This window comes from Lolium perenne, chromosome 5 (genome assembly GCF_019359855.2).
Source record: "Lolium perenne isolate Kyuss_39 chromosome 5, Kyuss_2.0, whole genome shotgun sequence".
Taxonomy (NCBI): domain Eukaryota; kingdom Viridiplantae; phylum Streptophyta; class Magnoliopsida; order Poales; family Poaceae; genus Lolium; species Lolium perenne.
This window is the reverse complement of record NC_067248.2, coordinates 54029163-54046120: the sequence shown is the minus strand read 5'-3', so window position 1 is coordinate 54046120 and position 16958 is coordinate 54029163. Positions and strand designations below refer to the sequence as shown.

Here is a 16958-nt window from a genome sequence, read left to right as displayed (position 1 = left end):
AAGTTAGGCCCGATACTCTAATCAGTAATGATTCACTCTCAAATTTTATAACCGTCCAGAGTTGAAAATGAAAACAATGGCCGGGGACGTGTCGCAAGCCGCAAGCTAGTGGATGGTTACATCGGACACACATGCCCTTTACATGGATGTACCCATGATTCATCCGATCGACGAGATACGGCCGGACACACGTCTGACGTTACTTGGCTGGGCGTGGCTATAAATCCCCTACAAACCCCATGCCATTTTACAACACAACACAACAGAAAACACCACTGGTAGACATTGATCCTGTGAAACATCAGCAGGCTAGTGAGCTACACCAAAACACTCTCTAAGATGTGGTTTCTCGGCCGACTGTCGTTGAGTTTTCACCTGGCTCTCCTCCTCGTCGTTCTCGTTGTGGCATCGGCGGACGACCCTAGCCTCGCCGATGGTGGGATGCTCATTGACCCCAAGCCTTCACCAAAGCCGATGCCAAAGCCATACCCGAAGCCAACACCTAAACCAGATCCAAAGCCCACCACACCTGCAAAGCCCGAGCCCCACCCAACTCCAGACCACGATGCAAAGCCGAAGCCGAAGCCCACGCCTACAATGCCAGAGCCTAAACCCCAGCCAGGACCGTCCAAGCCAAAGCCACCACTATACTCAGACGATGTCGTGTCTGACAAGGCAAACCCAAAGCCCGAACCACAACCAAAGCCCAAGACCACCCCAGCAAACCCAAATCCCAAGCCAACGCCTAAGCCGCATCCAAACCCAAACCCTAAGCCAGGACCATCCAAGCCAAAGCCACCGGTACAGGATGTTGGGTCCGACAAAGCAAACCCAAAGCCTGAACCACAACCAAAGCCCAAGACCACACCAACAAAGCCGGATCCCAAGCCAACCCCCAAGCCAATGCCTAAGCCGCAGCCAAATCCCAACCCTCAGCCAGGACCATCCAAGCCAAAGCCATCAGTAAGGGATGCTCGGTCCGACAAGGCAAACCCAAAGCCCGACCCACAACCGAAGCCCAAGGCCACCCCAGCAAAACCGGATCCCAAGCCGACCCCCAAGCCAACCCCTAAGCCACAACCAAACCCAAACCCTCAACCGGGACCGTCCAAGCCAAAGCCACCGGTAGAGGATGTTGAGTCTGACAAGGCCACCCCAAAGCCTGAACCACAACCCAAGCCCAAGACCACCCCAGCAAAGCCGGAACCCAAGCCAACGCCTAAACCGCAACCAAACCCCAACCCTCATCCCGGACCATCCAAGTCGAAGCCGTCGGTGTATGCACGTCGCGTTGGCTCCGGCGAGCCCCTCAACTGAGCTGAGCTGCTCAGCTCTGCATGAATCGAGGGACCAAGCAAGCAGAACATGCCACGTATGGACATGCTACCATAACTACCTAATCCATGGTTGAATAACACTATAACAGGGCATCCTTCGATAAGAATATATATTACCTGCAGCCTATGTGTGCTTATGTGTGTACGTGTTCGTGTGTAGCATGCATGTAGCATGGCGACCCCATGTCCCCATGTACGCCAGGCCAGTGTGCTTGTTGATTTACGCTTTCAAATCTTGTATGTACCACCAGCTTTCGTGTGTTTATCACGATCAATAAAAACATATATACTACTACGCTTGTTGATCTATATATGCTTGTATAATTATGTGCTACAATACTTCGTTTATTGCTGCTTGATTTTTATGGCTGTACTGCTGATATTGGCTCGTTCCTTTTTTTCGAAATGGAGAAAAATCGCCCCAGCTTCTGCATTCAAATGATACACATGGATTTTTTATTAGATTATTCGCAATATCTTACAAGAGCAATACAAAAGATCAAACTCGATGCCACCTTGCTAAACCTACAGAGGGATGAAGGGGGTGACAATACACCAACTCACATCATCCAAACAACCAAATGCCTTCCCAAGCCGCCCAATAGCAGGTGAGAAGCACATCCAGTCAAGCAGACTCTCAGCGCACGGCAACACACACGCCATAGAAATCTCTACCGCTGTCTTCCTCGCACCCATCTTCAAGAGGGATCACAACATTGACCTTGCCAGACCTGCCGTCGATGTCACCATGACGCTAGACAGCTCCACCATCTTGCACGTGTCCTGCAGTCCGCGCCCGTCTTTGATACCCTGGAGCTCCACGCCGCCGAGAATCATCAACGTCAACGTGGTAGATGAACACCACCCCACCAAAGATCCACCTCCATCCAGCCGCTGCTCCAAAAATGATGCCCTAAGAGGTAGAACGATGCAGGAAACGCCGTCATCATCCGATCCGGGAGACCCGGATCTAGGGTTTCCCCCGGAGCAGCACGAGTGAGTAGCCGCAGACTGTGACGATGATGCCTTCAAGAAGGAAGCGACGCTTAACGCCGCCATCACCCGCCAATCGTGGCACGGTTTTTACCGATGGCCGCTAGTACCCAACTCGGCAAGAGCCAGCGTAGAGGCCATCAAAGATGATGCCTTCGCAAGGGAACAACGCCAATAGTCGCCGCCATCATCCGCGAAGAACGATGTCAGGGCGTGGTTTTCACCGGTGGCCTCTTCACCGCTAGCTCGTCGTTGACTAGATCTTCATCGCCGGAGTAGACGGATTTCGTGATCCGCCACCCCAGCAACCAGCCGACCACCTCCGACGAAGGAGGAGGCCGCCACCACCATGCCAAGGACACTCGCTCATGGCATCCTCGTGCCTCGGAACGAACCCAGAAGCCTGCACGAAGCCGGCATCGTTGTGACCGCAGCAGTAAGATCGCAGCCCACCCGAGCCCGCCAGGACCCAGATCGGACCCGAACCACCGCCACCGCCCGCCAAATGATGGAGATCCTCTCCCTCCTCTGGTCTCCACCGCTCCATGGCACTGCCGTCGACAGCCCGATGCGGATCGCCGCCGCCGGAGACGCGAACCCGCGCCCCACGGATACCGTGGCCGAGGAAGTCCGCCGCCGCTGCCACGCCTCTAGGGCTTTTCCCGGCGGCGCCTCAGGCGGCGGCGGCGGGAGGAGGGGAGTCGCTGGGGGGCCGCCCGGCACGGCGCGGCGCCGCCGCGCGAGTGCGGGAGGAGATGGGGTGCGGGTGCGGCTGCGATCCATCAATATAACCTCCCAATGCAATGCAAGCACAATATTATGTGCTAACAAGAATATTTCCTCCATCTATATGCACAAGATCATGTAGGTTTATCTTAAGTCAACTCTGTTTAAGTTTTATTGGGGTAAATGTGTCAAACACCTAACATTTTATGCAATTTGTGGTGGGTTTTTTCTACCTGGTTATTACTTGTACCTCAATTGTGGTGGGTTTTTTGCAATTAACTCATCTCTTGTTCACCTACGTTTGCCGGCGGTCAAGAAAAGAGTGTGGGTAGTGTCAAAATGATAAACAGAATTAGAGAACTCAGTACTTGCCACAAAGCTTTCTAGTTAAAAAAAAATTCCAAACAGTTGATCAAATAATTGGGATCAGGAAAAATCATTCATTCTTCGAGTAAGCATGTTTTTTTATGGTTCTATGTCGACCTGGTGCCCAAGCCGAGACCGGGTCCCGCGGGTTACATTCAAGCTTCGTAACCCGCCAACACACATAGTGGGTTCTACTTGTTCGTCAGTACTTTCAGTCTTGCATGCAGTTGCCCAGGTCACTACCGGAGATCACGACTTTGCCATGTTGTAGACACACACGTCAAAGGATTTACCATGTGTCGACACACGGAAAAATGTACACGGTCTAGATTGGTACGGCAAAGAATTTTTGTCGTGTGCACAACAAAAGCCTTTGGCATGTGTATTTTCGTGTGCACGGCACAGATAACTGGACTTGACGGTTTGGCGCGAGGCGCTCCGAGAAAGATTCAAACTGAGCCGTGTTCCCCGTGTCACGCACGGCGGCACAGTGCCACGTGTGCCCCTTCTTTATTGTGTGTCAACTGGGCCGACACACTGCAAAAGGTTGTGGCTTTGCCGTGTGTCTACTGGACTGGCACAGGGAAAGGCCCTTCCCAGTTCGACCAGGCACGTTCCGATTGCACATGCCACTTCCATGTATCTCCTCTGTCGTTTGTATACAGACAGCGAAAATCATTTGGCTTCTTTGCAGTATGCATACACACAGCAAAGGTCCAATTTTCACAGTTTTTTGTTTATTTTTGTTTCAACCCTGCATTTCAACAAATGATATATAGCGTTTGACAGTATTTTCACTTGACTCGCGAATATAGGACAACAAATGATGCAAATTAATATGGTACAAACAAGTTTATAAGTCCATCATTGCATCAAACATTATACAAACAAGTCCATCGACACAAACTCCACACGGTGATGGCCACAATGGCAAAGATCAACGTCCTTGATGCACATGAAGGCCACAACATGGAAGTACTACAAGTTCAAAAGCAAAATCATGAGATTCACAACATGGACAAGTTCAATGGCATGGAATTCTACAAGCGGGTCACATGAGAGTAAATGGGACAAGTAAAGGATATATATGCGACGATTAAAATGAGACAAGGAACATAGCAATGGCAATATGGACAAGTTCTATGGCATGGAATTCTACAAGTGGAAACGAGACAAGTAAAGGGACATATATGTGACAATTAAAATGGAACAAGTAAAGGAACATAGCAATGGCACTATGAACAAGTTATATGGGATGAAATTCTACAAGTGAGTCACATGCTAGTAAACACGACAAGTAAACAGACATATGTGCGAGGCACAACAGCATAGGAGAACTCCAAGTTCAAAATCTATGGCTAAATTTTCACAAGTACTATGAAGAAAAAATAGATGAAAGAGACTTAGTAGTGCGCGAGGCACAAGTGTAGGAGAACTAACCTAGAGTCTGAGCTTTCTAGCCAAATTCGGATTGTCAAAGATATGTGGACCCGCCATATGAGATGTCGGCGGGGGTTACTCCTGATTACCAACCTAGCAAGCGGCATATTGTTGGATCCAAACGAAGGTTGTGCCTACAACATTTAAAATTGTAAGCTTCTTAGATATATTGATACTTATTTTGCAAAAACAACTTAGCCACGGAAAAGCGAAAGGAGGAAGGAGCAAGAGGAGGAAGTCTACGTGGCCCTTGAATCTTTGTTGTGTGTCCGTTAGGTGACACACGGCAAAGAAGAGCCCCCGTTGTAACAGCTCATGCTATCATTGCGGACACATGTCTCCAGTGGTTGCCACGCTGAAACATTTCTCGTGTGCTTAGCTAGGCTTCACCGTGTGCTAGTTCTCGCCATGTGTATTTCTAGACCTTTACCATTGTCTACTTCCTTCACCGTGTGTTTTTCAGAATGTTGCCATGCCGGTTCTTTGCCGTGTGTTTGGTTAGTTGGAACATGGCAAATCATGTTTTTGTCTGTGTTCCAGTCTATGTGGCACACGGCAAAGTCTGTCACACACTACAGCGGTTTCCGTAGTGGGTAGTTGCGGTACTCTCTTATACTACCTCTGTTCAAAAAAAATTGACTTGGTTTTATCTAGATTTGGATGTATCTGAACAATAACATTTAGCTGTAGATACATTGGTATCTTAAATTAACGTCCTTTCGGTTGACTTCTGACTTGTGAGCAGCTACACCATCGAAATTCCCCGTCCTTCTCGCCGCGGATAACTTCAACACATGCAACGCACATACGACGTTGACCTGCAAGCACAATCACCGGAGCGGCGCGCCCAACCAAACTTTGCCACCAACCTCTCGCCGGCCGGCCAGCCGGCCCAAGTATACGAGGCTTTGACTTCACTAAAGACGGTAGGACATCATTCATCAGGAGAGAAACAGCAACGTGCATGCAGCCATGGCGCCAGCAACGGCTACACCTTGTCCTCGGCTGCTACTCTTCCTCCTCCTCCTCCTGCTATGGTCCGTGTCACCCGGCCATGGCCAGCCCGACGCTCTAGGTTTCATCAGCATCGACTGCGGCATCACCAACGGCACCAGCTACCCCGACGAGTCCACCCGGGGCCTCAGGTACGTCTCCGACGCCGGTTTCGTCGACGCCGGAGCGGGGACCAACGCCGGCATCAACCCGCCCTACAGCGACCGAGACCTCGCGCCGCGCTACCTCAACGTCCGCTACTTCCCCACCACCGGTGCCGGTGCCAGGGCGCGCAGCTGTTACACGCTCCAGGGGCTCTCGCCGGGAGCCAGGTACATCGTCAGGTGCAGCTTCTACTACGGCAACTACGACTCGTCCAACACGCTGCCCACCTTCCACCTCCACCTCGGAGTCAACCCCTGGGCCACCGTCAACTTCACCGCCGCCGACGACACTGTCATCCTTGAGGCCGTCACCGTGTCGCCGGCCGACTTCCTGCAGGTGTGTTTGTTTACACCTCTTGACAGACTTGCCAATTTAAACTTTCAAGTTGGTGCATGAAACTCGATGACAATTACTTCTGCAGGTGTGCCTTGTGGACATAGGGCAGGGTACGCCTTTCATCTCCGGACTTGACCTACGGCCGCTCAAGGCCGCCATGTACCCGGAGGCCACCGTGAACCAGTCGATGTTTCTGCTCAGCCTGCGCCGGCCGGCGGCGAGATTCGCCTTGAACCGGTACCACTTCTGGCGGCCGGCCAGTTCCTATAGAATATACAGGTGAGTCCGGCCGGTGATGACCACGGATGCATATTATAGTTGCCTGCTGATTACTCCTAACGTAAAACAATGGGTCATGTTGACTTCTTTGCTCACAGCCAACACACCATTCCAGCTTACGACACCATTCCTTGTTTTCCGTTTAGATGAACAAATTTCTTCCAGTGATGATTAAGATAGAGGTCCAAATTCCATTTATATCGACATTTTTTCTTGCACAACTACACAGTAAAAGCTTTAAAATACTACTGTGTAATATGGAGACACGAGGAAGTTACCATGTTCATGCTGAGCTCATGCTGCATTTTAATTTATCTAGTACATAGCTTACGTTATAATTTATTATGCACGCCACACTGGAAGATAGGTTAGCAGTGTCAAACACAGATTATATATTGTTAATTTTTGGGGTAGAATACTTTCATTTTTTACAACACAAGGTTTTTAATATTATCACAACTTCAAGGTCCCAGTAGACACTAACATGCAGTTACCCCCTGAAATGCGGTCAAACTGACAGATGGCCATTGACCACCAGCTTGTTCTAATAGGCAAAATTTTCACAAGAAATTTTTTTTTTGCACTTCAATTCTTGAATGAGCTGCTAAGTACAATGACATGGCAACCTTTTGTAACGCCAAACCAAATGTGCCATTTTATGGTCATTCAAGAATCAAGTTTGTCAACCAATATACTACTCTGGCGATTTTGCAGAATTCTGCTAACTGTAGTGGTCACGCCATTTGCAATTCTTAGCAATTTTCTCACACCAGATTCCGTTCATTACCAACAGATACCCTTTTGATCAACACGACCGTATCTGGCAGTCCTACGGCGATGTAACTGCATGGACCAACATAACAACTGCGGACACTGTTGATGTCTCAAACTCCAACAGCTTCAACGTGCCTACGGTGGTAATGCAGAGCGCCGCCACTCCAGTGAACGGTACCCAGCTCGACTTGTCATGGAGCCCAGACCCCTCCATGATCAATGACAACAGCAGCACATCATACCTTCTGCTGCTATACTTCGCGGAGCTGCAACAGTTGCCTGGAAACGCGCTGAGGCGATTCGACATCCTCATCGACGGCGCCTCATGGAATGGCAGCCGGAGTTACACACCAAAGTACCTGTCTGCAGAGGTTGTGGAAAGGGTGGTGGTTCAGGGGTCAGGCCAGCACGCTGTCTCACTTGTCGCCACGCCAGATGCCACGCTCCCGCCCATCCTGAACGCGTTCGAGATATACTCGGTGCGGAATATGACTGAGCTTGGTACGGACAATGGAGACGGTATGTAACACTACAACACAGTGCTGCATTGTCAATGATCTTAATTGGGGTTAAGATTAAAAGTCCAACAGTGTTGTATTATTTGTTCTGGATAGCATAAAGTGGAGCTTCAGAAATACCTTCTCCTTTTTCCATATTAACAGCCAAAGCCATGATGGAAATTCGCACGACGTACATGCTGAAGAAAAACTGGATGGGTGATCCTTGTGCACCGAAAGCATTTGCCTGGGATGGCCTGAATTGCAGTTATTCTTCATCTGGCCCTGCATCGATTACAGCTTTGTAAGTTACTACAAAAGTAACAGAACTAATGGCAAAGTGCGGAACAACTGTGAATGCATGCTTGCACTGAAAGATTAAGAATAAAGCTTTTTTCATATCCTCCATATCCTAGTATTAATATACCATTGGACTTGGTGCAGAAAATTGCCATCTAGTGTATTGAACGGTGGAGTTGATCCATCTTTCGGTGATCTAAGATCCCTCCAATACTTGTAAGTGCTAATATCATCATACAGCACATTAAGCTTGTAAGTTATAGCTTTAAGAACACCTTCAGGTTCTCGTAACCTTCTAAAATTTAGCAGCTAAAATTTGAAAAAAAAAATATTAGCAGCTAATTTCACTATAAAACTTGAAGAAAAATATCTTTAAATTTTTCCAGTAGATTATTTGTTATACTTGTTAGAGAACTTTCATAAGAATTGTAATTCCAGGGACCTGTCCAATAACAACCTTTCTGGACCAATACCTGAATTTCTAGCGCAAATGCCATCGCTCACATACCTGTAAGTATACCTCTTTGCTTCATTCACTTTACAATATGTAGCACTAGTATATTTAACACATATGTTTCCACAGTGATTTGTCAAGCAACAAACTCAGTGGATCAATTCCTGCAGCTCTACTGCAAAAGCATCAAAATGGATCTCTTGTATTAAGGTTTGCTTAACTAACTTGCAACTTATATACTATAGAAAAAAATGATAAAAATGTCTCAAACAGTTTTTTCATTTCTTTTTGATAATAATGTGTGAGACCATGTTAGCTTAATCTTGATCAAAGTTTGTTTAGTTACCACGTGTAAGTCCTAGTGTTGGTCATAGCTAGCTAGTTGTGTGTGTTTCACAACTTGGTAGTTTAAGGCAAGGATTCCTAGGTAGTTTCCTAAGCTGGTTGTATACTAGGATCTGAGTCTGTCCGTGTCGTGTTAGGACTAGTCCAGTTCAGAGTCTAGCTCGGTTAGGAATAGGCGTGTCCAAGTTTGGGTCGGCAGGTTCTAGCTAGGTCTTGGTTCTTTATATACAGGTCTAGCGTGAAGTTGTAACCGCAAGTTGAGAAATAAAGAGAAAAAGAAGGGCACGATACGTGTCCCTGGCCACGAGTTTTTTGCGTGTGTGTGTTAGTCTAGTTTTATGTGATTGATCCGTGGGCGAATCTCAACAATTGGTATCAGAGCGAGGTCGAAGATTTGAAGCAACGCTTGCCCCGGGGAGGCGACCCTACTAGCGCCTCGGGGCAGGCGACCGTTGCTCGGCGGAGCGGCCGGGTGGAGACGGCGAGCAAGCTGTCGTCAGCATGGCTGCGGGCGATTGTTGCTCAGCGGAGCGACACGGAAGGGGCGGCGGGGTGTTATTGTCGGCGAGGCGGAGGTGGATGATCGTTGATGGAGAGGTGGTGCCAAGGTGCGGTACGGGAGTCTCATCAAGATCGTCATCCGGGAGTTTCGTCAAGGTCGTCTTCGGAGGAGTCCGATGAGTCAAAGAGTCAAGTGTGCGCACGTCTACACGTGCGGTCGTCGTCGAGTCTGTGAGTCGTCGTTGTGTCCAAGTGCTTGTCTCTGTGAGGATCCGTTGCAGTTGAAGCGTGTGGAGGTTGAGGGACTGTCCACAGGTGAGGTGTATCACCATGGGCGAAGACGCAACAAGACGATAGCGGGTAGCTGTCAGCGTGCCTCAACCAACTCGTCTATGTGTCTCGACGAGAGGATCAATGTCAAGTGTGAAGGGGGCGGTAAACCAGTGAAGGGGAGTCTCTTTAATGAGGACCTGTCTCTACATGAGGCTGGAGTGGATGGTGTAGTCCACGAGGTAGTCGGCATGTATTGTGCTAGGGTGGACGGTGTGTTCCACGGTTGCTAGCGTGGCTGGGTAGTCCGGATCATGTTTGAATTGTTCCGTAAATTCGCCAAGTCAAAATTGGGGAGAGCCAATTAAACTTGTCGTGGAGCGAGACTTAGACAAGACGCGGATATGCAAGGAATCAAGATCAGAGAAAGCACCGAAGACAAAAGTCGTCGATCAAGATTAGGAAGAGATTGTTAGCTTAATCTTGATCAAAGTTTGTTTAGTTACCACGTGTAAGTCCTAGTGTTGGTCATAGCTAGCTAGTTGTGTGTGTTTCACAACTTGGTAGTTTAAGGCAAGGATTCCTAGGTAGTTTCCTAAGCTGGTTGTATACTAGGATCTGAGTCTGTCCGTGTCGTGTTAGGACTAGTCCAGTTCAGAGTCTAGCTCGGTTAGGAATAGGCGTGTCCAAGTTTGGGTCGGCAGGTTCTAGCTAGGTCTTGGTTCTTTATATACAGGTCTAGCGTGAAGTTGTAACCGCAAGTTGAGAAATAAAGAGAAAAAGAAGGGCACGATACGTGTCCCTGGCCACGAGTTTTTTGCGTGTGTGTGTTAGTCTAGTTTTATGTGATTGATCCGTGGGCGAATCTCAACAGACCATAGTTCATCCAGTACAATCTCCAAAGAGATTATTTTTATTAAGATTGTGAAATAGTTCCTATAATATCTCATGGTCAAGGAATTTAAAAGGAAGAAACAACTACTAGTTGACTTAAATAAGCAGTATAGTCACCGCATATTATTGTTCCAGATTTGACTATTCAGAAATTATTGATATAAATGCCAGGATTGATAACAATGCAAATATCTGTGACAATGGTGCTTCTAAATGTGCTCAAGACGGCAAGGAAAAGAACAGGACACTCGTCGTTGCAGTAGCTGTTCCAATAGCTGTAGCTACTGTGCTGTTTGTGGGTGCGATTCTTATCCTTCACAGAAGGAGAAATAAACAAGGTAACATTTTTCATCCAGGAAACCAGTAAATCCACAGTAATAAAAGCTCACTCATATAAGATCAGGTTTGATTGCAGATACATGGATGGAAAACAACGCAAGGCTTAATAGCCATAGGGAGAGGTCTAACATATTTGAGAACAGACAGTTCAGTTACAAGGAGCTGAAGCTCATCACAGCTAACTTTAGAGAAGAAATAGGACGAGGAGGTTTTGGTGCTGTTTATCTAGGTTATTTGGAGAATGAAAGTCCAGTTGCTGTGAAGATCCGTTCACAAACATCAACTCAAGGGGATAAAGAGTTCCAGTCTGAGGTAGGCTGTGAACTTGAGGTTTATCGTTTGTTTACTTAAAGCAGACTTCTTACTGCAAATTGCAGGCTCAACACCTGAGTCGAGTTCACCACAGGAACCTGGTTTCCTTGATTGGTTATTGCAAGGACAAGAAACATCTGGCCCTTGTCTATGAATATATGCATGGAGGAGATCTAGAGGGTTGTCTAAGAGGTATGTTAGTTTCTCCCTGAAAATTCACCTTTAAACTTTACGCATTAGTTCAATATAACCTTTCCCTCGATACTAAGTATTAGTGTCCATTGTTTAAACTCACTACTACGCTCACAGCATAACTGTAAAAAAGGGAAGCCAGTTTAAGCAAAGACAAACTTCCTAGAAGATGTGAGTTAACTGCTTTACATTCTTTTTGAATTGTGAATGGCATACTCATGTGTAGACTACAGTATTAACAGAATTGTGGACAAAGCAGGCAATTTTTCCTCAATAGCGCACCTGCTACATACAAATTATTGCCAAACTACACTAATAAATCAGATACTTTTTACTTTAAAAATCATACTTTCTGCGCAAACCTCTTTAGTCATATTTCGTGATACTCTGTCACAGGAGAGGCCTCTCTTGCTACACCCCTAAGTTGGCATCGACGTCTCAAGATTGCTCTCGACTCTGCCCAAGGTTTGCATGACTATGCACACTGCACACCAGAAATTAAAATTTAGTAGCAAAAATGCATCACTGATGATTTGATACTTATACTGGTTAAGCCTGCAAAACCTTAAGCCTCGGACAATTTGGCTATTCTCACTTAATGATTAACCTATTGTTATCAACTTACTGGCCACTGATCATGGTCTCATGGATACAGGATTGGAGTATCTACACAAATCCTGCCAGCCACCACTGATCCATAGGGATGTGAAGACAAAGAACATCCTGCTATCTGCTGACCTAGAGGCAAAGATATCCGACTTTGGCCTAATGAAGGTGTTTGCCGATGAGTTCATGACCCACATCACTACCCAACCAGCAGGTACCCTGGGGTATCTTGATCCTGAATACTATAATACAGCCCACCTCAGTGAGAAGAGTGATGTGTATAGCTTTGGAGTTGTACTACTGGAGCTTATAACTGGTCAGTCACCAGCAGTTTCCACGAGTGATACCGAGAGCATCCACATTGCAACGTGGGTGCGCCAGAAGCTCTCGGAGGGTAACATCGAAAGCATTGCTGACTCAAAGATGGGGAAGGAGTATGATGTCAACTCAGTCTGGAAGGTTACGGAGCTGGCACTGCGGTGCAAAGAACAGCCATCACGGGAACGACCAACAATGGCAGATGTTGTAGCTGAGCTCAAGGAGTGTCTGGAGCTGGAGGTGTCTCGTGGAATTGGCAGCTACAGCTCAGTCACTAGTAGCACAAATAATCTCAATGCAACAAGTGCCGACTTACACAGCGATGCTCAAGCAAGTGATCTGAGGCAGGAAAGCATAATTGAGTTGGGACAGGTTGGCGATGACTCTCCAACTCACACAGGTCCAGTACCAAGATGAGACCAACCGTTCAATTTTGTATGGTTTGTACATAAGTTTGGATGCATCAGAAAAAATTGTGGCCCTGTAATTTAAGCGAGTAACTAATCAGATAATTAATCCTGGAGCTCTGTGGACTACACAATTAAGGTTGTGAACTTAGTGTGAGAACTGGTAGTTATTTCAGATGGAACTAGACTTGTTAATAACTCGATCGGTAATTGCGAAAAACTGAGACAAATTCGGCCAGATAGAAGAAGAAAAAAATGAAGAACCCACAACCTTGTTCAGTTTTCCATTATTTTCTTTTTCTGGAACAACATAAACAAGACCATGGGGGAGAAGCCCCCTGCCCCTTGGGCGAGACATTGATTTATACCCGCAAAATAAAACAGAGTGATTAATCCAGCCTACAGGATTTGAATTTGGGTTGGCCACACAAAATTTACAACCATTCCAAGCAGGCTCTACAGGATGTGAATTTGGGTTGGGCTAAGAGGCCGTCCACCTTCCATGGTTTTCAATTTCAGGTGTATCAGAAAGTTCTACTACAATGTGGGTGGGTTCATTTATTACACTTGAGGTTGACAAGTCTGGAATAAGAAGAAATACTTGTATTGTAGTCACATCTTCCAAGTGGAACAAATCTAGGTCGTAATGCTGATCCACTCATGATACCTACTCAAGTCACAATAATCTCAGGATTATGATTTATGCAGCAGGCGATGGTTTGTCTTATTTTTTTCTTCTTCAAGAAACCACCGAATAGTTCTTTCTTTTCTTTTGAGTGTAAAGAACAAAACTGAGATATGTACTGCCAGTTCAATAACCCAATACAACACAATGAACTGCACTCTCAACTACTAAAGTACTTATTGGGACACATGACACCATCCATCTGTTCATATTCAGTAATCATCCTGACCAGAAAAATAATCTCGCTAAGCACACACCAACGCCGGTATTGAACTTTACACTGTGAGTGACTCTTACAATGGATGGAATCGATTGAAAAGCAACATGTATACTGACCTATCCCTGGTGGTCATAGGACGCATACTGTGGCGGAGCCCGTGCGGCCATCCTAGCGACCTGCGCCTGCTGCTGCTGCTCCCTAGTGACCTTGGTGTAGAGGACGCGCTGGAAGAACTGCTCCCGCGCCAGCGCACGCACGCTCCTGAGGTAGCCGTCGAACGGCACGGAGCCTTCCTGGACGCCCCGGTCGAGTGCATAAATGGCGTCCTCGAGCGCCCGATCAGCTGCACTACAGTCAAGCATCTGCCTGGACAGCACGTCCGCGGGCTGGATTGCGCCCTCCGCTTCGGTGTCTCCATCGTCCTTGCGGTTCTCAGCGACCCAGGCCTCGATGACATGGGTGGCCATGGTCACGTCCTGAAGACGGCGCTCGAGCGCCTCCATCTCCTCGGCGATCCTGCGCACCCCGCCGTCGACGGATTCCCCCCGGGCACGCAGCTCGGCCTGCACGGCGGAGAGGGCGACGACCTCGGCCGCCCGTGCAGCACCCAGGGCGGCGGCGTCGGCGTAGGCCGTGTCGACGAGCTTGGCGATGGCGTTGCGCCTGAAGACCTCGGCGGGGTCCTCGGTGGGCGGGGGGCGAGCGGCGAGCTGGGGCGAGGCCGGGAAGCTGTATGGGCGGGATGCGTAGTCTGAAGGGGGGCGTGGAGAGGGGGCTGGGTTCATCGAGGAGGAGGAGGAGGAGGGGGCGGCAGGAAGAGGATTGGGAGGAGTGGGTCTGCTGAAGAGAGGCGGGTCGAGGCTGAAGAGGTGGGAGAGGGACCTGGCGAGGTCGAGGAGGTTGGAGGAGGGGAAGACCCAGGAGCGGAGGTAGGGCGCGCCGGCGACGAGGCCGGAGCGGTCGACGAGCGGGTGGTGGGGCTTGATGAGCATGTCGCGGGTCGGGGAGAGGAAGACGAGGGGCGGGGCGCGCGGGTAGGGGTCGGGGAGCCAGAGGACGGCGGGGAGGTGGTAGACGGCGCCGGCGTGAGTGATGGGGATGGTGCCGTCGGCCTGGAGCAGGTGCGCGGCGCGGCCGTCGTTGTGGGTGAAGAGGGCCGCCCTGGGGTGGAGGGACGGGAAGGCGCCGGCGAGGGCGACCAGGTGGTTGCGGATCAGCCACTTGACGTCCTCCGCGTAGGGCAGCGCCGAGGGGCCCCGCTGGGACAGCGCCGTGTTCAGGAACTGTTGCGCGTACTGCGCGTCGCTAGCCGCCGCCGGCGAAGGAGAAGGAGCCATCGGATCGGAGAGAAAATCCTAGGGTTTCGGCTCGGATCGGGTGGGAAGGGAAGACGGAGGAAGGAGAAGCACCGGCGCCGGAGACGAGACAAGAACGGGTGTTCACAGATGGGCTGAGAAAGGCCCAGTCGAGAGAGCACTTTAGGCCAGGCTGCTTACCTGGTTTGGCCCATACCCTGCACCTTCAAATAGCGCGGAGGTCGAATAGAAATTCGTGAGAAACTTATATAAACAAAAAAAAAACTCCAAATAATGTCTAAACCTTGGGTTTTCACAAATCATCATAGGAGTAGATAAAAAAAACATGAAGTATATTTCCTTCTTTTTAGTCTATGCTTGTATCATGTATTTAGTTTAGTCTTTGGCGTAGCCAGTGGGCCACGAAGAACACATCATATTAATGTTAACATGAAGACACATAAGACCAAGACCATGTACTATGCGTCGGTTTAAAAAGATCTGTGTCAGAGTTTGGAACCATTATGTGTATGCCGCTATGTATGGAACTGGTAGTGGGACCCTCTACTCACATCCCATGCAAACATGCATCCTTCTTTCTGTCACAATTTTACGGCTAGGTCTCACATTTGCATGAAAGAGGCCAACCAACTATTTGAGTTACATCATGTGCCAGCTCATATATGAGTTGTTGTCCTGCTATGTATAGAACCGATTCGATAGGAAGAGAGAGAAGGTTATGAGTCGCTTTTCTCTTACATAGTGGCTGGTCTAACACCGAAAAGTATTGTGGAATACATGCACAATACACTTGCACACTGCGTTGGATGGTAAAAGCTATAAAAAAAATCAGGCTCCCGCCTAGAGTGTCTCATGCAGGAGACTCTCTATGCTAACTTTCCCAAAGATTGACATTTCCTCTACGATCCCCCCTCTTCAAGCAAGGGCGTGTTCGACATTTACCCGGCTCCTTAAAATACGACCCTCTCTAATTTTGTCTTCATAGCTAGAGGGTCCCTCTCCCTACCGTCTGAATGATCCCATGCCTTCGGGTCGCATATGGGGTGAGAGCAGGACAGCCTAGTAGTCGTGAAGATGACAAATTCTTCTTCAAACTAGTGTCACACACTCCTCTCGTTTAGGTGTCCCTCTTTCAATAACAACAGTGGAATACATGTTATAAAAAATCAATATATCCATGTTCCTAGCCAAGGTAGAACAAAACCCTTCCACCACTATTACCGTCAACTGAACCCGGCCATAGTAGCTCGTCTGACCCGACCCGGCCTGAAAATCCTAGATTGGGCCACATAATGCAATCGAGTTGGGACCAGACCTGCATTCGACTAGGCCGAGCTCGGGCTTGGAGTACGAGTCGTCTAAAATGGTGGACCAGCTCAAGACCTGAGGCCCGCCAGGGTTTTGTGTATTCAAGTCAATATTGAGCCTAATTTTTGGGCCCAACCCTTGATCTCGGGGTTTCAACATCTAGCGTTTTTAGGCATGGTCTGAAGTCTAGCTCGGCACCGCTTTGGGTATGGACAAGTATACCTTGAACAACTGCTTTGCTAACCCAAACACGCTCAACGATTCCCAGCATGATGTTATCCTCCCGTTACACGGACCCATCACCGCAACCAAACCCTAGTGTGCCGCCACTGCCCCAACACCAGTCGTCTGTTTATGTGCCATCCCGACTATCTCTGCCACCTATCGCTCCATAGCCCCGCTCCTCTATCAAGCATGGACGACGGCATAAGAGGTGAGAGATGAACTAAGAACCCTCCTCCTCCCCACCCCCGTCAAGGTTGGCATTTCATCAAACAACTTGAGGATGGCCACCGAGACAATCTGTTGACGCCTTAATACTGGTCTCATGTGGTCTCATGTCGACATCATGGTGCGCTCGCGTCT

The 16958-nt window shown here is 48.5% G+C and overlaps 3 protein-coding genes and 1 long non-coding RNA gene across 4 annotated transcripts; 2 read left to right on the top strand and 2 right to left on the bottom strand.

Annotated features, from left to right (window-relative positions):
- Positions 1 to 237: 237 nt before the first annotated feature.
- Positions 238 to 1644, top strand: LOC127304639 (uncharacterized). Its single transcript, XM_051335264.2, has one exon. The coding sequence runs from the start codon at positions 340 to 342 to the stop codon at positions 1315 to 1317; it is 978 nt and encodes a 325-aa protein (XP_051191224.1). The 5' UTR covers positions 238 to 339; the 3' UTR covers positions 1318 to 1644.
- A 4190-nt stretch (positions 1645 to 5834) lies between these two features.
- Positions 5835 to 12858, top strand: LOC127299214 (putative leucine-rich repeat receptor-like protein kinase At2g19210). The gene is made up of 12 exons (XM_051329148.2): positions 5835 to 6356; positions 6442 to 6635; positions 7429 to 7928; positions 8072 to 8210; positions 8351 to 8422; positions 8645 to 8716; positions 8790 to 8870; positions 10842 to 11008; positions 11086 to 11321; positions 11387 to 11513; positions 11910 to 11978; positions 12169 to 12858. The coding sequence occupies exons 1-12, from the start codon at positions 5835 to 5837 to the stop codon at positions 12852 to 12854; spliced, it is 2865 nt and encodes a 954-aa protein (XP_051185108.1). The 3' UTR covers positions 12855 to 12858.
- On the bottom strand, positions 7899 to 8176 carry LOC127299216 (uncharacterized). Its single transcript, XR_007850360.2, has 2 exons — positions 8048 to 8176; positions 7899 to 7951 (listed from the first exon to the last, which is right to left on the bottom strand). It is a non-coding gene; the product is annotated as an uncharacterized lncRNA (long non-coding RNA).
- Positions 12859 to 13702: 844 nt separating the features above from the next.
- Positions 13703 to 15164, bottom strand: LOC127299215 (protein ELC-like). The gene has a single exon (XM_051329149.2). The coding sequence runs from the start codon at positions 15084 to 15086 to the stop codon at positions 13866 to 13868; it is 1221 nt and encodes a 406-aa protein (XP_051185109.1). The 5' UTR covers positions 15087 to 15164; the 3' UTR covers positions 13703 to 13865.
- Positions 15165 to 16958: the final 1794 nt, after the last annotated feature.

What these genes read in the sequence shown, in the direction of transcription:
- LOC127304639 (XM_051335264.2), top strand. Translation starts at nt 340, where the DNA reads ATGTGGTTTCTCGGCCGACTGTCGTTGAGTTTTCACCTGGCTCTCCTC.
- LOC127299215 (XM_051329149.2), bottom strand. Translation starts at nt 15,086, where the DNA reads ATGGCTCCTTCTCCTTCGCCGGCGGCGGCTAGCGACGCGCAGTACGCG.
- LOC127299214 (XM_051329148.2), top strand. Translation starts at nt 5,835, where the DNA reads ATGGCGCCAGCAACGGCTACACCTTGTCCTCGGCTGCTACTCTTCCTC. An exon ending in ATGCCATCGCTCACATACCT is followed by an intron (nt 8,717 to 8,789) that starts GTAAGTATACCT and finishes ATGTTTCCACAG; the next exon opens with TGATTTGTCAAGCAACAAAC. An exon ending in ATAAAGAGTTCCAGTCTGAG is followed by an intron (nt 11,322 to 11,386) that starts GTAGGCTGTGAA and finishes TGCAAATTGCAG; the next exon opens with GCTCAACACCTGAGTCGAGT.